General features: G+C 48.8%; 6 protein-coding genes and 2 non-coding genes across 8 annotated transcripts; 3 read left to right on the plus strand and 5 right to left on the minus strand.

The window, feature by feature from the left end:
* The first annotated feature begins 9 nt into the window (after positions 1-9).
* Positions 10-1,678, plus strand: C8Q69DRAFT_478106 (mitochondrial ribosomal subunit protein-domain-containing protein). Its single transcript, XM_028631358.1, has 2 exons — positions 10-753; positions 814-1,678. The coding sequence occupies exons 1-2, from the start codon at positions 165-167 to the stop codon at positions 1,422-1,424; spliced, it is 1,200 nt and encodes a 399-aa protein (XP_028482333.1). The 5' UTR covers positions 10-164; the 3' UTR covers positions 1,425-1,678.
* A 504-nt stretch (positions 1,679-2,182) lies between these two features.
* Positions 2,183-3,992, minus strand: C8Q69DRAFT_514369 (hypothetical protein; the record flags this gene model as incomplete). The annotated part of the gene is made up of 3 exons (XM_028633339.1): positions 2,183-3,350; positions 3,406-3,502; positions 3,561-3,992. 3 exons carry the CDS (start codon positions 3,990-3,992, stop codon positions 2,266-2,268), a joined length of 1,614 nt encoding a protein of 537 aa, XP_028482334.1. The 3' UTR covers positions 2,183-2,265.
* Positions 3,993-5,608: 1,616 nt separating this feature from the next.
* On the minus strand, positions 5,609-6,582 carry C8Q69DRAFT_530395 (hypothetical protein). Its single transcript, XM_028633728.1, has 2 exons — positions 6,187-6,582; positions 5,609-6,128 (listed from the first exon to the last, which is right to left on the minus strand). Exons 1-2 carry the CDS (start codon positions 6,347-6,349, stop codon positions 5,695-5,697), a joined length of 597 nt encoding a protein of 198 aa, XP_028482335.1. The 5' UTR covers positions 6,350-6,582; the 3' UTR covers positions 5,609-5,694.
* A 1,240-nt stretch (positions 6,583-7,822) lies between these two features.
* C8Q69DRAFT_478111 (hypothetical protein) lies at positions 7,823-8,672 on the plus strand. Its single transcript, XM_028631359.1, has one exon. It carries the CDS (start codon positions 8,030-8,032, stop codon positions 8,375-8,377), a length of 348 nt encoding a protein of 115 aa, XP_028482336.1. The 5' UTR covers positions 7,823-8,029; the 3' UTR covers positions 8,378-8,672.
* A 104-nt stretch (positions 8,673-8,776) lies between these two features.
* On the minus strand, positions 8,777-8,870 carry C8Q69DRAFT_t125. The gene has a single exon. It is a non-coding gene; the product is annotated as a tRNA-Pro (tRNA).
* A 1,641-nt stretch (positions 8,871-10,511) lies between these two features.
* Positions 10,512-10,605, plus strand: C8Q69DRAFT_t119. The gene has a single exon. It is a non-coding gene; the product is annotated as a tRNA-Pro (tRNA).
* A 662-nt stretch (positions 10,606-11,267) lies between these two features.
* Positions 11,268-16,148, minus strand: C8Q69DRAFT_447373 (putative chromatin remodeling complex subunit; the record flags this gene model as incomplete). The annotated part of the gene is made up of 2 exons (XM_028629205.1): positions 11,268-15,716; positions 15,795-16,148. The coding sequence occupies 2 exons, from the start codon at positions 16,146-16,148 to the stop codon at positions 11,268-11,270; spliced, it is 4,803 nt and encodes a 1,600-aa protein (XP_028482337.1).
* A 390-nt stretch (positions 16,149-16,538) lies between these two features.
* C8Q69DRAFT_478117 (major facilitator superfamily domain-containing protein) lies at positions 16,539-18,527 on the minus strand. The gene is made up of 2 exons (XM_028631360.1): positions 17,957-18,527; positions 16,539-17,879 (listed from the first exon to the last, which is right to left on the minus strand). The coding sequence occupies exons 1-2, from the start codon at positions 18,083-18,085 to the stop codon at positions 16,701-16,703; spliced, it is 1,308 nt and encodes a 435-aa protein (XP_028482338.1). The 5' UTR covers positions 18,086-18,527; the 3' UTR covers positions 16,539-16,700.
* Positions 18,528-18,818: the final 291 nt, after the last annotated feature.

Genomic DNA, 18,818 nt, shown 5'->3' on the forward strand with positions numbered 1-18,818 from the left:
CTCAACAAAGCTCGCGGGGTGTTCTTTCTGGGGGGACCGGAGCGACGTTTTCCCGATCCCGTTAGCGCATCCGTGCCGACGGGCGATCTCCGACAAAACATCCGGCGAGCGCAGGCAAAGAGACAGGAAAAAAGGCCTGTCGTTGTTCTCTCTCATCAGCAACAATGGCCACTGCAGCGAGGTCCATGAGCCGGCAGGCTCTGTTCCTCGCCAGGCGAGGGCCTGTTCGACAGAACACGGCATTTCAGAACCCAGTCGCGGCACAGTCTCGCTTCTTTTCAGCTTCGCCCTACAACTACCTGCCGGAAGACCCTCCAGTGCCTCCTCCTCCCAGGGACCCGAGGCCGGAGGATATGGAGCCTCTGCCTGAGTACTCTCCGGAACATCTCAGCAAGGAAGAGCGCTCGATGTATGAAATGATGGGGCCGGAAGACCGACAACTTTTCGATGCCGAGAACCGCAAATTTGTGGAGGAGTACAACGATCCCGCTAAACGAGCAGCCATGTTTGCGGAGATCGACAGAGGCGTCAACCAGATTGAAAGAGAGCAGCCCATGAAATTCGAGGATATCCGTGAAAAACAACGTGGTTTCTGGGCGGAAGAGGAAGACGACGAGTTTGGTATTGTAGAGGATGGTGACGAGGAATTCAACGACGATGAGATCACATCAATGGCACATGCAGAGTTGGAGTTGCACCGTGAAATCAGAGAATATGCAAGAATTGCAGCGTGGGATATGCCGCTGCTGAGCAGTACGGCCCTCCGTCTCATCTTCATTCACTGAGCGGACCGCTAATTTTTTTGTACTACAGAATTCGCAGAGCCATTCGTTTTACCCTCCAAAGAGCAACTTCTCCGCTTCCGATACACCACCTACATGGGTGAGCAGCACCCGGCTGAGCCCAAGGTAGTTGTGGAGCTCAGCTCGAAGGACCTGGTTCCCAAGCATCTTAGCGAAAAACAGCGCCAGACATTCCTCAAACTCGTCGGACCCCGTTACAACCCAGAAACAGACATCGTTCGCATGTCCTGTGAAAAGTTCCCCCACCGCGCTCAGAACAAGCGATACCTGGGCGACCTAGTCAACTCGCTGATCAAAGAGGCTAAAGAGGGTGACTCTTTCGAGGATATTCCCCTTGACCTACGGCATCACAAGCCCAAGCCTAAGATCTACTTCCCCGAATCCTGGAAGTTGACAGAGGAGAGAAAGAAGCAGCTGGCCGCTACACGGAATCAGCGACAAATCGCCGAGCAAGAACGGCCGCTTATCGTAGACGGCAACGATGTGGTTGCACTTGCCGTCAAGACACTACCTGCCTTGAACACGGCATTGAACTTGAAGGCCGCTGAGGAGCGGGAGCGCGTTGCCGTCAAGGTCAGCGCTAAGGCACAGAAGAAGGGAGCGCAAAAGCTGCGGAGGTAGAGCAACACTACGTGATAACGCTAATGGGACAAGCAATCTAGACGGTTGGAGCAGCGTCTTTCTATCATGTATTCTAGACAGTTCTGATCTCCAATGTACCATAACTTTCCAATCTGTTATTTTAAGATCGAGAACCACATGGCTGACAGGTTGAGGTTCCGCACGTGGCCTGATATATCCAGAAGCATAGCCGATTACGAAATAGGACCGAGTAAAACTTAACACTTTGGTCTGCCATTGACTATTTATCACAGGAAAAGGAAAGAAAAGGGGGCCAATCTTGAAAGAGAAACCAGTTCAGAAACGTACAAAAAAACCATCTCAGGTGGGAAATCCAGGGCTCAATTTGAGGTTTCCATTTGGGGGATAAATTGAAAAACAAGAGGGCTCTTTATAGGACATAGCCATCGGTGTGCTTTATGATATACACCTCATCCAGAAGGCGAAGACCAACTAGCATCGGTGAGAGGATTCCGACTGCGAATATTCCAGTGCCAGGACACAAAAGGGGGAGGACAAATACAGTGTGTCTCACGTTATGTGTGTGGATGGGGTGTTGATAATAATAAAACAGAAGACAGGGGGGCGGAAGAAGAAAATCTGTTCCATCATCTCGAACCAGGGGTGGGGTGCAGATAATTTCTTTCCCATCATACCCAAACCGTGAATGATCCATGTGTTTGGTATATTTAACCCTGGGTAGGTAGGGGAAGGAAGGAGGATAACAGAAAAGGTTGTGGGAGAGAGATTCGTCGTCTCAACAGCGCGTAACTACCGGGCAGACCTGGAGTTGTTCCCACTTTCAATCTTTCAAAACATCGTTCTTCGAACTTTACTTCATTCATTCATCATCGTCATCCTCCAGACCGAGGCCGAACAAGTCATCCGCGAGAGGATCCATGGGGGCCTTACCCTTACCCTTCTTGTAGTTGGGTTTCGGGAGGGGACTCATCGAGTGGGCTATGTTGTGGTTGTTCTTCTTCCCCTCGCCGATAGCCCCAAGAGGGTTTGCGGAAGTCAAGGAATCTGAATGGCAAGAGGGAGAGTCAGTGGAAGGTGATCCAACACGAGAGGAACTAGCAGACGAAACACGATGACCCGGTCCAGAGAGAGAAAGATAAGTAGTGCTCTGAGAGCTGCTCTTGGAGTCAGGAGAGGCAGCACGGGAAATCCTCGCATTGCCACCACTATTGTTCTTTCCCCTGAAGGATGGGGTTTCCACGATGACCTGGTTCTTGGCTGGAGCCTCCGCAGGGACACGAGGCTGGTACAGACGACGAGACTTCACGGGCTTCTTGGACCGCATCTGAGTAGGAGAGCCGAAATTGGCATGAATAGCGGTCGGCGCGTGGCTGCCTCCAGGTCCTGACATGAGAGACTGCATGCTGCGGACAAACTCGTGGTGATGAACTAGCTCTGCATCCTCAGAGCTGCTCTTCTCTCCATCACTTGAGTTTCTGCGGATCGGGTCAAGCGTGGGATAGCCGGGAAGTGGATCGAAGGAAAGGAGATCAATCTTCTTGGTGGATGGATCATGCATACCGGGAATATTTTTCGGTGCGTGCTTCTGAGAATGGATGCCATCACCCATGTAGGGGGTCTCGCGGCCAGTGTGATTCTGTGCCCTCATGGCGGCTGGTGCCTGTGGGATCGAAGGCTGATTGACTGTCTTGTGTCTCGACTGGTTGTCTGGTCCAGGAATATCATCACCGGCGGTGATTCCCAGTCTAAGGTGATACGGAAGCGTCCTGGTCGTTGAGTTGAGACCACGGTCCTGGGCAGAGGTGACCTGGTGACGTCCGTGGTGTCCATTTGGCAAAAGGCTTGGGATGCCGTGCTTCTCACGATACCAGCGAGGTATGTCGCGGAGACCCAGTTTTTCGAGAGTGGGAAGATCCTTAGGCATTTCATGCTTGTAGAGACATCCTACAATACATGATCAGTGCGCTGTTCTAGGCTTCTTCAAATGATACCTACTGACCTTGCTGCTGATAGTCACACTCGCCGTGACGGATCCAGTAGGAACAGAACTCCTTCTTGGGATTATGGGTCACGTTGCCATCACGTCTTCCGCTATTCTATATAGATTGTCAGTAATCTTTTACTGTGTCTTCTCGAGAAAGCTATATATCCTACCGATCTAGCACCTCCATGTCCAGCAGTGTTTGCTGGTCCCCATGGGCCAACTGCAGGACTAGGGATAATCCAGTTTTGAGGCAAATTCTGCTGGAGCATTGTCTGGAGGGCAAGACGCTGACTCGGGGTGAGGTTTTCGTCAGAAGCCACTCTCATGATCGAAGTCTGAAGGTTCACATCTTGAAGGAACTGGTTAGGTGGCCCAGGAGTTGGGACACGCGGGTTGATCAGAGGAACACCCTCAACAACATAGAACTGCGCGCGAGGAGGGATAGATCCCAAGCTCGTCATTCCTTGAGTTTCACTTGGTGCGAGGACTCGTGGGACACCACGGATCGAGATCTGCGCAGGAAGCTCGTCGACCGCGATCATGGGTGTCATTGTACCGTTCGGACGAGAAATGAAGAACTGCGGGCGCAGCGGAGAAGCCATCTTGACTCAGAGTGATGATAATGAAGAAAGACGCGTCTATCTTGTGAAGAAATGTATCCTCTAGCTATAATGAGGTGGGAAGATGCTAGACAGGTAAATCTGATATGAGAAAGTAAGATAGGAAAAACAGAGGGTAGAAGAACAAGTTGCTTGAAGGAAGGTGATGAGGAAACAGAATAACTTATGAATGGGGGGCAGGCAGAATATTATTGAAAACAAGTGATTGTGTGTCAGTGAAGGAGAGCTCTGCTTTGCTCAAAGAAATCTCCAGATGTGTTTCTCAGACAGACACGCTCAAAGAAACCAGCCACCAGTGAATTAACTGTCAGGCAAACACCACCACACCAGACAAGGCTAATAAGCATGTGACCAAAGTTTTATAGCTATGAGAGACCAAATATGATAGAGAATCTCCAATAGAAATGTACTTTCATTTAAAAAGAATACCAAGATAAAATGCCCTTGTGTGCTGAATAGAAACTGGATGGCAACACCCACTGGAGTGATAAAAGCTGGGTGGGATCCTGCCAGGGTAACTAGGGGAAGACGCAAGATGGAACTTTCCATCAGAGTCCTGGGAGTCCGCCTTTATGCATTGTGAGCCATCTGTGTTTGTCAAAAAAGAATTTAAAAAAGGCCAGTCATTCACTCCAGATGTGGTTTGCCCCGGCAGATGGGTCGTGGTTGTCGGTACAACCAACTGAATTTGCGTGTCGGATGGCTGCATATAGCGCTTCAGATTTGCCATTTTTGCTTCATATTGAGAGTTTCAGCCTAAGAGGAAGACTAATCAGTGTCCTATACAATTACCCGTGAACCATTGAACTGTATGCTTGATTATATTACCTTGAATCTACGAGAAAGGACGGGCAAAACTGTACACTCGTCGATTTCGGTAATGGCTGCACTCCGTACACCTGCGTCGATGCTCTTAAATCCTTCACGAACAAATTCCGGGGAGAGGTCGACGTCAGTACCTTACTTGCTTTGGGATTAAGTGAGCACTTTCTGATTGCCGGCTAGATGCTATTATCTGCGCTATACTCCGATAGACCTTGATAGGGCTGATTGCTTGGCAGTAAAGGAGAAGCCTTGAGGCTTGTGGCGTCGGGCCTATGATCACCAGGAAACTAGCTTAAACCATTCACATTATCTAGGTCCAAATCCTTATGCGGTTCAGGTCCTTTGGCCAGGAAAGATGATTCTTTCCCCATTTTTTTGTTCTAGAAGGCTGAGCAACCATGTGGGCTCTCCATAGTGATGAGCTTGGATTCTTCTTTTTCTGTTATGAATAATAGAAAGCCAAACGGTATGTGACAATAAGCCATTTATCTTTTAAATAATGCCTAGTGACAAGCCTTCCTCCGAGATAGCAAGAGATATCTGTAATTGAACGACGTTCTAGTCGTAACCCATCGCTCTCGGACAGGAATCCTCAATTCTCTCAAGCTAATTGAATACTCACACCGGCAAGAGGCATTTGACTGTATATGCCTAACTACTTTAGTAGATCAATGCTTCTTCATGGGGAGATAAAAGCATAGTGGAAAGGTCCTTTAACACCGAACATTACAATCCGGATACGTGAAGAGTATTTTCTACAGAGACTGAAATGTGTTCTGATAAGTGGGTAGTGCGTTTCCATTAGATATTATTCCTAAATATTTTCACATGAGGAACAACCGGAAGCATTGAGAGCCCTTTACAGAGAAAGACCGGTGAGACCCTCGGAGAGACCGGTGAGAAGGCCGTCAAGAAGCTGCTTGACAAGGGCAAGCAGCTGGTTAACAACGACTTCAAGAGACGCGAGAAGTCCACCCAAGCTGCCGACGAGAGGTCCAAGGAAAGACAGAGTAGCAGGGAGACCAAGACTGGAGATAACGTTGTCCAGAGTGCCGCTAACCTCAAGCAGGAGGTTGGTCACCAGCGGGGCGAGGTCAATGTCAAGGTCAACGGTCTGACGAGTAGCAATGGTCGAGTTCTTGAGGGCCATGGCGTGCTTGTGGATGCCCTGGACCTGGGAGGTAGCCTGGACAACGGCAGAGTTGATAGCTGCAAGCTCGGCGGTGATAGCCTTGCCGGCGGCCTGCTGCTCCTCAAGGGGAGAGGACTGGGAGACACCAGCAGCGGTGGAGTCTGGTATTATGGTTAGATCAGTCGATTATCTTCTCATAAGGTACAGGTAGATACTCACTGATCTTGGCAGTGTGCTCCTGGACGGTAGAGAACAGGGTAGAGATGACAGCCGTGGGGTCAGTGGCCTCGACAGGCTTGGAGATAGAGCTGAGGGCGGTAGGAGCCGCGGAAACAGCAGAGAAGACCGCGAAGGTCGGGACCAGCAGACTGAGGAACTTCATCTTGAAGGGTTTGAAAGTTGGAGTTTAAAGATAGACTAAGGTGAGTGTAGTGATTGGAACGAACGTGGGATGGATTCGAGACGGGCCTTGAGCTCAGCGGTCCTCAAGGGAACGGCCAGCTCGATAGATCTTATATACTCTACGAGATCCCATGGCCCATGCTCGACCGGCTGACACGACTACTGGTAACTCATCCAAGCCGTCTTTCGCGTCATTGTCCCGTTCTTTGTCCCGTTCTCCTGTTTAAGCCCGCCGTACTCCGTAGAAGGGATTTAGGCGGCGGCAAACATCACGGCATGTACTACTATAGAACAGGGGCCACTGGTAAGTTAATTTCCAAGGATTAGTGAAACGAAAGCGCTGACTGGCCCATGTCGATCTCTGCTTAGTCCCGTAGGATCTGATATAATACTTTATCTAGCCTGGTGCAAGATCCTATGTTCGCGTAAAGGGAAATTATCTGCGGAAATCCCAGGAAGTGATCGGCGCTTGATACGGAGTAATGCCTGCAACCTCCCCGAGCTGAAAGCACCTCGAGGTGCGTGCATGACGGCGATCACAATCGCAGGAGTTTTTTTTTCTCGTTTAAGGTAGAAAAGACGTTGAGGATTATGACTCCAAGTCATCTGTTCATTGGTTGTCGTCTACTTGATGTCGCCGTGTACCATTGCCGGTTATTGAGTTGAAATGACATTCGGTTCCCTCGGCAAGTATCCCGGCCGTCTCTCCACATAAATCAAAACTAGAGGAATTGTGCAGGATATCATTAATAGTAAAGGGGTCTGAGAGCGAGAAACAACCCATCAGTTAATATTATCCCCATGCTCTGTGGATAGACAGGTCCGGAGACTAGACAGCTGGCGGATTAAGGTTAAAGACCCGCGTTCGTTTATTGCTAAGTATTATTGGCAGCTTGATAAGAAGAGAGGTACAGTATAAATAAAACAAAGCAGGAATACGTACCAGGACCCATTCAAAGATTGGCCACTTGCGGGTCGTTAAGACAACGACAGAAAGTATTCTCTATAGATAAGGTTACTATTATGGGAATGACTTATCTTCTGAAAGTGCCTGGAATTGGATAATGCTCTAATGATGCAGATGTTTGCTTCCAGTAGGTACCATTCTGACGCTCCCCAAGGCAATAATGGCTTGCAAAACCTAGATAATGATAAGAATATTGTTCTGGTCAGTATGGTTTTTATCTTTCATCCTTGACCCCGTCGCATATGCAGGTCAGCGCCATAACTGCCGCATAGACTATCCGACCATTCTTTACGCTTGCCGTAATGAAGGAGCAGACAATACTGCACAATCGAGTCGTCAAATCGGCCAACACCGGCGCCAGAGCTGCTCCCAGGGCTCTCAACCGACAGGCTGGCTCACTCTTCCGAGCAATCAGGGCCGGCTGCTAGTTAGCCCATGGAAGACAATCTGCGTGATCTGTTCTTGCCTTCAGCAACCCCTCAGGACAATGGCCTCTTCCCTGTGTTTTCATCGAGTGCACTGGAAAAATCTTCGGCTCACAGATCATGAACCCTGTACTCCCACTGTATTTTGATGACCATTGTTGAGATCATTCGAATACCGTCCCCTTTTCAATCTAGGGAAATTAGCGTCTACTAAGTATGATTCTCAAGGCATTTTTCTCATGTCGGGGATGATTCGAGAATCAGTCTTATGCAGAGTCCCATGGCCGTGGTACGCTGGCAGGGGCCGACCCATGTTGTCATGATAATTGCGTTTCTTCGAATATTCCTTCCCCTTTTCGTGGGAATCTCCTTTCTGGTGATCTTGCCTTTTGTCGTGGGCCACTTCCTTGTTTACCCCCAGCTCCCGGGATGTCTGGGCCTCTTCCATGTTCACTTGTTTAGTGTTTGGTTACGCAGGTGCCTTTCCCATGCCTCTATCGCAATCTTGTTACTCCATACTCTGTTTGGTTATCCATCACCAAATCGTCTGAGCTTCCTGCGAGGCGTGCCCGGTGTGTATTGTCCCTGTGCATCGTTCTCCGACAGCTTCTGTTAGATGCTGTTACGTTTCTAAGAGTCTATGATTACTTTCTACTCTGGGCTTCTTGCAATGAGCGGTGGGTGCTCATGTGTGTGCTGTCTTATGTCTTTCCATCTCTACGATATATATAGTCGCGAGGGATTGTCTCTTGGCCGAGGACGACGCAGGCATCATCTGGCGATTATCATTATCATATGATGATATATGCTATCACATTCAAAACGTTGATAGGACTGTAGACGAAATCCATTGAATACGTTGGGTGTGCCCGTAAGAGAGAACGTGAATTGGGCATTCCTACACATCCGCGGGACTGAAGCCTCACAACTCACCAAAACACGTACACACACTCAACCAACCAGTGTATCGAATAATATGACGGTGAGAAAAAAAAAAGATCAAAAAAAGATATTGGGCCCGAGCCGCGGATCGAACGCGGGACCTCGCGCAATATAGCTAAGCAAAGGGTTGACCCTAAGCGCGAATCATACCACTAGACCACCCGGGCTTCAATGAAAGAAAGTTTTCTTAGTTGGATATATGAAGCTATCAGGTATACCGGACGGAATGTATACTCCTTAAAATATCGTAGTACTCGTCGAGAGGTTAGGTCTTAGAAAAAACATTATAGTAACGTGAAATTGATTTATGTGTGATTTGTACTACAGGTACCGAGATAAATGGTAAACTATATCTGAACGGCTATATCTCATCGATGCATAGTTCGACATACTTGCAGTCTAACTTGTCGAACGTTGAACGGTACGAACTCGACGGGCTATTTTATACAGCGCACAGCTAATCACCTGCCTGCTCGCATTCCAGCGTCTCTAAGAAGTTGACCTCGTATTTAACATCTGACCCGATAAAGAAGCTCGAGCCTTGTAATCTAGTGACTTGTATAGTGTGTTGAACACAGCTGTAACTGACGATATAATAGATTCCCCTGTGCGCCAAGAAAACTTCGTGCACAGCCAGAGAATCTCGAGAAAACACACTCCATATGATATATAAGTAGATCTTATCTTAAACCAATGCCTCGTAACCATTCTCTGGAGGGGCCGTGATCTTGTTCATTTCTGGGCGTAACCCGGGCAAGCAATAGGCCTCTGAGAGCTAAAACCGGACAAGTCAAAAATCAGCCACAAAGCCTTGCTGGGGGTCTAAGGAAGAGCATTACATTTACTACCACTGAAAATGTCTTTGCAATTGGAGAATATAGACTAATGCGTTATCCAGAGGAATATTCAGCCCCGATAGACGGATCAGGGGTCTATAAGATGTTTGCGCATACTATGACCACAGCAAATCATCGGGCTGGATGTGGAATCTCATCTCCCCTCGGTTTCCTTCATATGTTAAGCTACTCTCATTTGGACCGACAATCAGACGAAGCAGGTAGGAATCGTCGAATCTAGAACCCCATTCGTCTCGGCGAAGAAGCTCTCCTTATATCTAAGATGCCAGAATGGCAGATCGTTGCGCATTATATATTTTTCTTTCTCCCTTCCTCGCCGCTTGACCCACGGAGAGACGGATCGTCTCCGTCGTCGTCGCATATGGTATAGTCCTGTATAATATAAATACATTTTTCTGTCGAAACCAAAGACCATGGAAGTAAACATGGAAGCTGCGCATATACCAGGGGAATACCTTCATCGTTTGACTGCCAGAAGCCACCGAAATCTAGAGTACAGCCTATTCAAGTACAGAGAGCCTGAGAACTGCCTCCACTGGTATATACCCCAACATAGTAGTACTCCGTACCCCGCATGCAGAACGTCTCCTCCGACGTACATCTCGATCCAAGACGTCAATCATGGTGATGTGGCGTACAGAAACCACCGAGGAAGAAGTTAGAACAGCTTAGTCGCGCCTGACGTCAGATGTAACACATCGCGGGCGCATGACCAACTTTAGTAGCATTTATTAGTTATTTACACTGCATCCCCAGCTCATCTTAACTTTCATCTATCTATCTGATAACCGAACTAACTTCCTTCTCAGCCCTCTTCTTCCCACAACCCCCGGCATAGAACCAACCAGTCGGACTCCTCGCTAACACATCATAGCACTACTAACCCACCCCTCACCGATCGATTACAGCTCCCTTTCAAAATCCACCACTACGAGCTGCAAAACATCGAAAGCCCGGGTGGTCTAGTGGTATGATTCGCGCTTAGGGTCAACCCTTTGCTTTGCTATATTGCGCGAGGTCCCGCGTTCGATCCGCGGCTCGGGCCCTTTCATTTCTTTTTTATGCCTTTTTCTTTCCTGCACATTGTGTAGTTCTTGTCTTTTCTTTTCTTTTTTTTATATCTCTCCTTGAGAATGTCGATTTAGGTATGATTTTTTTTTCGTAAGTGACATCGTGCATGCACGTGGCTGTAAGATTTTTAAATTAAGGTTAAGGCTTATGTATGTACCTTAGGTAGGTAGTTAAACGGTGATCGGCCGGGATCTACTGCAGTCAGCTGCATGCTTTTCAACGGAACTATGTACGAGTAAACGATGTTGTTGTCTTTATTATCTCCGTCCCTAGACTCTGGGTGGATTTGCAGCTGGCTGTGTCTCGGCGTATGCTTAAAGCCAGTGAAGTCTGGCAAGAAAACCGACAAGAAAAAGAGAGAGAGAGAGAGATCATTAGTCAGTAGATAACTAGAAAGAGAGTAATTATCTAAATACCAATTCCTAAATAGGAACTCCAGTAAAAGGAAATCCGCCTGACGAGCTAGTGTAAGGCTCGCGCCCTCTCAATACGATGTTCTAGCGATAAGCAACGGATCTCCTGACGACGCCATGTAACTAGAAACTTCCATTTCTATAAGCCCCGTGTCATGAATGAACGTAGGAAGACCCGAAGAATCCATCGAGGTAAAAAGCAAGGAGAAGTGTTCTGGTACAATTATTTCTTCGTATGGCCACCAGAGGGAGGGGGTGCCATAGATTGAGGCCCATAGGGGCTTCTGTACTGCTGCCATGGTTGTGATGGCGGAAGGCCATGAGGAGGCTGTGGCTGACTAGGAGGCATGTATCCCATGTTTGGCGGAGGTTGGTACCTCATATGCTGGAACATAGCCGGATTTTGCTGTGCACCGGGGGGAAAGCCGGGAATCGGGTTGTAGCCAGGATTAGGATATGCCGCCCCGTTCACCACAGGCCCAGCGGTGTTGATCTCTCTGGGAGGATTGCCAGCAAGTGAGGTTCTTTTCTCTTGTTCCTTCTTCCTGCGAATAAGATCCCCCCGGACCCCGCGGAGGTATCGTTTTGCCTCCTCTACGAGCGCCTTTGGTTCAGTGCTTTCTTTTAGGAAGCTCAGCATCAGGGCTACCTGAGACTCAGAATTCAGATGAGGGCAAGTACGTTGATGGCCAAAATGGGCAATGCCGCAGAGGCCGCAATGTTCAACACCAGCGAGTTTAAGGGGACAGTAGCCCACAGGATGAAAGCGCTTGCAACCAAGACAAGGCAGAGAGGGACGGCGGCCACTTTCGGCACTGCCATCAAGGCTCGTCCCATTCAATTGCGCAGTGTTCTCAGCGCTCAGCGGGTTGACACGTTTGAATGGCCGCGCTTTCTGGACCTTCTTGCCCTTTGGAGTCTCACCCAGACCCGCTTCAGTCTCCGAGTTATCGTCCTGGTGGATGAATTCTGCGTCACTCTCCGCTTCGCGAGATTTCCTTGGAGAAACGTGAAGCGCAGCTTCAGCTTCCTTGAATGAATAATCGACAACGTTCCGCCTTCTTTTACCTCTACCAAACGCCTGGGCTTTAAGGGCTGCTTCCTCTTCTGCAGCGCGTTCACGCTCCTTGAGAATCTTTTCCCAGACGTTGCTATTTGGGGTGGCAGTGCTATCTGCATCTCCCAGACTATCTTCAAGAGCAGAAGTGTCATTGGCCCAGACGCGGGCAAAGCTGAACTGAGACTCAGCGGACGCATCCTCCCCAGTCTGTGTATTCTCAGCCTGGCTGCGGTCCAAGAGTTTATCGACCGAGTCTGAATCGTACCGAATATCGCCAGACTCGTCATTATCGAACAGTGCTTCAGCACCATGACGAAGGATTGACTCAAGATCCATTCCAGCTTCATCTTCAGCATCCATCTGTTCAATGAGGACATGATCCATAGCCATTTTCTTCCTTCCGGCTTGCATGATCTTTTCTTCCGCGCTACCGCGCGTCATGAGCTGGAAGACCAAAACTTTCTTTTGCTGACCAATTCGATGAGCTCGGGATAGAGCTTGGATATCCTGATGGGGATTAAAATCAGGGTCCATTATAATAACGGTATCAGCGGTGGCCAGGTTAATACCGACACCACCAGCGCGGGTTGACAATAAAAAGGCAAAGTATGGCGAGTCTGGGGCGTTGTACTCGTCGATTCGTTTTTGCTTTTCTAAAGCAGACATGCTTCCATCCAGACGGCGGTGCAGCATTCCAAGTCCGTCCAAGAAGTCTTCCACTATGTCCAGATTGTCAAGAAATTGGCTGAAGATCAAAACGCGGTGGCCACGCTCCTGTAGTTTTGGAAGCATTATCTCTAGCAGCTGTAGCTTTCCTGAAGCCTCAACCAAGTTTCGATGAGCCACAACAGCATTAAAGGTGCGTTCTTCGATGGCTCTACTGTAGACGAATGGGTGACAGAGACACTTGCGTAATTGCATGAGGATGTTACTAAGACTGTGGCGCTCATTTTGTTTCAAGTTGTATTTGTCGCTGTTTTTGAAGATCGATTTGATCAATTGCGGGTTCTTAGCCAGAATAGATTTGTACAACTTCTTTTGCACCACAGACATCGTCACTGGGACGATGATCTGCGCCATTGGCGGAAGGAAAGTGAGGACCTGGGCTTTCGTCCGGCGGAGGAAGAAGGGCCTGATCATTTCGTGTAGCTCAGGAACGTTTTCCTTGGTAAGAGTTGCATATTTCTCGGCTAGCGCTTGTGCGTTCATAGTCGGGTCGCAGAATTGGAGCAGGTTGAATAGCTCGCGAACGTTGTTCTGCAAAGGAGTACCAGTCAGGAGAACTTTGAACGGAAATTGTATCTTCGACAAAGCTTCATAAAGCTGGTTTCTATCGTTCTTCAACCTCTGTCCCTCATCCACCACAAGACCGGCCCATGGTATGTTCGAAACAGTTCTGACTGCTTTGTCGTCACTGAGGGTTTCATAGGACGTGATGACGATATGAGCTCTCAGATCCGAGCTTCCTTCCGGAAACATTTCGTACTTGTAGGCTAGTTTGCGGGCAACGCTGCCCCCGTAAAAAGTGACCACACGGAGCGAAGGAGCCCAGGTCTTGATTTCACGCCGCCAATTTGGGCAAGTGGAATTGGGGACAACGACAAGAAACGGCCAGCATTTATGATCCTGTATCAGGGTCGCAAACAGGCTGATGATTTGGATGGTTTTCCCCAGACCCATTTCATCGGCGAGAATGGCATTTTGTTTCTTATACCACATGTAGTACAGCCAGTTAAGGCCATCCTTCTGGTAGTCCATGATCTGCCCACCCGTCAGGATGGTCGGTTGACTACGCTTCATCAAGGTGGATTCGAAATCCTGAGATCGGATCTTGGCTAGATGCTTTCTCAGCACACCGGACTTGGGAACACGGACATAGTCACGCAGGACCCAATCCTCATAAGCTGCCTTGAAGTCGTTCCATCTTTCAGTGTCTGAAGGGTCAGGAACCGATTCCCATACGGCATCTTCGTATGAGAGCCCCTTGAACTTAACATAGGCTTCCTTTACCTCCTTCACCCGTGCCCTGTCGATTTCCAAGGTCCGGTTACTTACAACGTTGGAGTAGCGGACATCGAAGACGATATCAACCCGTAGATATTCTTCGGGAATCGCATCCTCCGTAGTCATCTGTGGTTTCAGATTCTTGGGTGACTTGTCGAATGCTCTCCGCATGGCAGCGGCCGCTACGCCAAAGACCCAAGTACCCGGCATCCACTGAGTTCGATAGAAGGACATGCCTTTCCATTTGACGAGATATTCCTTTTCATCTTCCTTCATAGCCTCCGCAGTGGTTCCGGGAACGTAGCTCTCCAAATTCGTCGGCCGCCAGGCTACTAGCGCTGCTATTTCTCCAGGCACGGATGAGCAATCCTTGCATATCCAACGCCGTGAATATTCCTTGAAGCGTGCATTGGCACGCTCAGCAGGTGTCATGTCTTCACTTTCCCAGGCGGGTTCTTGTTCAGATTTTGGAGGGAGATGCTCGAAGTGAAAGGCTCTATAGCAGTCCGAGCAGCGGAAAAGGACATTATCCACGTTGTCAATAAGGGACCTGTCGACTGGGGTGATCGGGTCCAGGCCCCCATTCTTCTCTCGCAGTTGCTGCTCCTGGCGCGCTGTCAACCGCTCCCGAAGAGGCTTCGACATAGGACCCGGGGCCTTGCATTCAGTGCAGAAGCCATGGTGGGGAGAGTACCAATCCTTTGTATGGGAAACTCCAATACAACGTCTACACTGTAGTATGAAATGGTCCGGTCCGACCTTGGTGACTAGATGCTCTCGCGAACCACGTGGTCCCAAGCAGACTTTATGGTACGCACTGGTACACCCCTGGCAGAAAACGAGTGGCCCTTTGACTTCGTCGTCTTTGGAAGTATAACAAGTATCGCAGACATTGCGATGGCGGAGTCGGAATTCATTATCCTTCGGGACCTTTTCGAAATACTCCTTCGCAGCAGAGTACTTCTTTTCTCTCGAAGTGGCCTCGTTCTCGGAGATATCAGATTCGACTCTTTCTCTGAGACTTTTCCGCGGCTGTCCCCTTGTCCTTGTTGAGAAACGAGCGCCTCTTGGGGCACTGTATTCGCTACCAGACTCTGAGTACCCGGACGTCCTCTGCCGCTTGGAGCGTCGTATGGCAAGCGTCTGAGGCTTGCGCTTCCTCAACGATCTTGTCGTGAAAGAGGTTGCGAGATCATCACTTGAAGACGAAGAGTCGTCCACTTCTTCCTCCTCATCGCTGCTCTCAGGCACCGCACGTGGAGGTCGGCCTCGAGTGGATTGACGCCTTGTAGTCCACCCTGATTCTGAAGACGAGGCGAGGTATTCGTCTTCCGATGGCGGCGGGGGAGGTCCAACAATAAGACGAATTGAGCGCAACGATCCGTCGGTAGCATTCTGGCGAGAAAGACTCTCGCTACTTGCATCTTCTTCATCTGAAAAGACCAAATTCATCGAACTCACGAATTCTGCACTGCCTTGCCTTAATGATCTGCGTGACCTTGTAGAATCCATATCTCCACGTCTCTGTCGACTCTGCTTGTTCGAATCGTTGAACTTGGCTAGAGCATCGTCGCCATTGGTAAGAGTAGGAAGTCGGGATGAGGAGACCTTGATGTGGAAAGTGAAGATTAGTGAGCCTGATAGTGAATGGAATATAAAATCACAGGTGACCACAACTCAACTCACAAGATCCTTATCTCCGCTCCTAAATTCAACCCAGTAGTAAGGCCCCCATGGCGTATTCCCTCTGCTTAGAATGCGTCGCACTTTATCATGGCCGGGGAGGGACTCATATTCATCGACATCCTGAATCTGCGGAACCTCGATTCCAGAGAACTCTGACTTTGATCCTCCATCGCCTTGTGTATGGGTCGGCCTTTCATGAGCAGAAGCAGGTCGAGATTTCTGTTCGCTGTGGTCTCTGCTAGACGCGGTTGGCACAGCGAACTGCTCGAGGAGCTCTGCGACCAACTCATCTCCGTCATCGGACCCGGAGGTTATATCGTGATACCCATTCTGAAAATCTGACAAGCCAGACATCGTGTACTATCAAAACCGTTTCCTTCCGGTTCAAAACGCGCGCGACAAGTACATTCCACTGCGCAAGAGGCGGGTCGGATATTAGACGCGGACGGGGAAACGCGAACGTGACGGGGACATCTAAGGGGGCGAATGGACAAACTCCAAACGAGAACACTGAAGGCGCAGGGGAAAAAAAGAAAACACACAGGTCGCGCCACACTATCCCAGAAACCTGGAGTTATAATGAACAAGCAGTCGTTGTGCTTCAAGATATCATTTCCTTCAATATCCGGGGCGCGAGAGACGCGGTCACGGGGTGGGAATAACGTGTTGCCGGGTACTTTCTTAAGTAAGTATTATTGACAAATGACGATCCGACGGACTAACAGAGTCAAATATACATACTTACAACACTCGCTTGAAACTGGAACTGAAATCAAATCACATTTGAAAGCCACAACGGCCCTTCTTGTCAAAAAGGAGAGGCCAGCATTAATCTAATCTATGACTTTTCCTGCCGTTCTATCATGCATTTGATCGCCGTTATCTCATGCTCAAAATCAAATAATTCTATCCGAGCTTGATAGGGTGCTTTCTACGCAGCGCACCGCCGTATCGATAAATCAAAGCAGGCACCGGAGTCAGACCAAGGGCAACAAAGCCCAGCAGGGAGTTTCCCCAGCCCAGACCCAACCTGTCATACATAGAGGGGCCTGCAAGGGGCAGGAACGCACCGAAAAGACATCTCATCGCCGTCAATCCGGCCACTGCAGAGGCTGCATATTGTCCGGACACATCGATGAAATAGGTCTGGATCGGCGCATAAATTCCCATCATGCCGAAGCCAAACGGGAGCAGACCGATGATCGGTACAATCCAATGAACATGCTTATCTGCCGACCACCCGTACCAGAAAAAGCTGATAGGGATGAATAAAGCAAAGTAAAGACAACTTGCAAGGCGCATTTCTGGCTCAAACACGCCTTGGTTGGCCTTTGTTAAGTGGATGACGGTCTTATCTGAGGTTTTTGCAACGACAGTGATGCCGAGCATAAATCCAAGACCGATACCTAGGTATGCGAGACCGCATAATTCGATAGGCCAGCCGTAGTCGTTGATGAACAGCGATGTGATAGTGGTAAAAAGAAGATATAAAAGCCCAAAGACGAAGGACAGATATAGCGCGAGGAAAAAGAGTATCGGTGATCTAGCGAGCATCCTAACGGGTCTATTGATACTCTGGATGATCAGGAAGAATGGACTCGCAGTTTCATCTTTCAGCTCGTAAACACTTCGCAGATCAGGGCGCTCTTGTTCTCTCTGGAGCCGGCGAGTCTTCCGGCGGAGTAATACAGATGGATTTGTCTCACGGCCCGTAACAATATTAATGACACTTACGACACCGCAGGCTATGAGCAAGACCCAAAAGACCCATCTCCAACCAGCGCGCTGCGCAATGAATCCACCGATCAGAGGGCCAACAACGGGTCCAAATAATGGACCGAGCGTAAACATCGCGTTGGCTTTTCCTCGCTGCTGCAGAGGGAAGAGATCAGATATTATCCCACCGCCTATAGTTAAACAGGCGGAACCGCCTATACCGGCTAGCAGCCGGAAGACAATAAGACTGGCCATATTAGGGGACAAGGCACACCCTATTTGGAATACCGTAAAGAAGAAGTTTGCGCAGTTGAGGATAGGCTGCCGTCCATAGATCTCACTCAGCGGAGAGAATACAAGGGGGCCAATCTATTTTGTTTCTGTGAGTACTTTTCTTCAAGTGTCAAAGAAATCGCAGGGACGGGCTTTTGTATGTATATACGTACTGAGAAGCCAAGAACAAAGATGCTGATTGCCAGAGCACTTAGAATAGTAGAAGTGACATGGAAAGTCTCGTCCGCATATTCTATTCCTGGCGCCGGAATAGAGGACGCCAAAGGACTGAATTGAGGCATCTGTTAGAGTTTCCGAGATATATAGCTTTTTGAATAATATCGGAAGTCTAGACGACTCGACCAAAAAGGAGAACTCCTCAGAGGTCTGGTCCTAGCTGGATCTAACAAATAACAACCGCACCTAAGAAACGCGACGAAGCTCACAAGGCCCAGTAGAAACCATTTGCGTTTGCTTGGAAAATTCCTAAAGGGTTTCTTTAGCACCGACATCACCGACTTTACATTTCAGAATCTCTTACTGAGGGTTTTGACTGTCTTCCAAGCTGTCCCAGCCGACAATTCCATTTGCCAAGTCCGATAGTTTATCTTGACCTAAAACCACTGGCTTTGGGCCTTTCTCTTCGTCCGTTGACGGGTCGATGGATAATGCTTCATTGCTCATGACGCCTGCTGAAGTCGAAATGGACTAAAGCATAAGAAGAGACCCTTGAAATTTGCTTTTCTAAAAGAGCAAAACATATCAACCCACGGCGTCAGGAGTTTTTGACAGAAAAACGGACTTATCGGCCTCCATTATTATTATTTCCAATACCAGCACAATTGTTTGCTTATGCGTGTTGATCTGGGCACGGTCAACCTTATCTCGGTCGGAGATCAGTAGATGACCCGGTAATAATTATTAATTTCACCCCGCGTACACGGCAAATCCAAATGCAAAATTACCGACAATCGTTGTTGATGCATCACTATTCACCTAATATTAATTCACGGGAATAGCGGACATTAATACCGA

The sequence above is a fragment of the Paecilomyces variotii genome, assembly GCF_004022145.1.
Source record: "Paecilomyces variotii strain CBS 101075 chromosome Unknown C8Q69scaffold_12, whole genome shotgun sequence".
In the NCBI taxonomy this organism is placed as follows: domain Eukaryota; kingdom Fungi; phylum Ascomycota; class Eurotiomycetes; order Eurotiales; family Thermoascaceae; genus Paecilomyces; species Paecilomyces variotii.

Bases quoted from the DNA above. Each gene is read 5' to 3' on its own strand.
- C8Q69DRAFT_478106 (XM_028631358.1), top strand. From the start codon at position 165: ATGGCCACTGCAGCGAGGTCCATGAGCCGGCAGGCTCTGTTCCTCGCC. The intron at 754-813 runs GTACGGCCCTCC...TTTGTACTACAG, and splicing joins GGATATGCCGCTGCTGAGCA to AATTCGCAGAGCCATTCGTT.
- C8Q69DRAFT_530395 (XM_028633728.1), bottom strand. From the start codon at position 6,349: ATGAAGTTCCTCAGTCTGCTGGTCCCGACCTTCGCGGTCTTCTCTGCT. The intron at 6,129-6,186 runs GTGAGTATCTAC...CCATAATACCAG, and splicing joins GGAGCACACTGCCAAGATCA to ACTCCACCGCTGCTGGTGTC.
- C8Q69DRAFT_478111 (XM_028631359.1), top strand. From the start codon at position 8,030: ATGCAGAGTCCCATGGCCGTGGTACGCTGGCAGGGGCCGACCCATGTT.
- C8Q69DRAFT_478117 (XM_028631360.1), bottom strand. From the start codon at position 18,085: ATGCCTCAATTCAGTCCTTTGGCGTCCTCTATTCCGGCGCCAGGAATA. The intron at 17,880-17,956 runs GTACGTATATAC...GAAACAAAATAG, and splicing joins TCTTTGTTCTTGGCTTCTCA to ATTGGCCCCCTTGTATTCTC.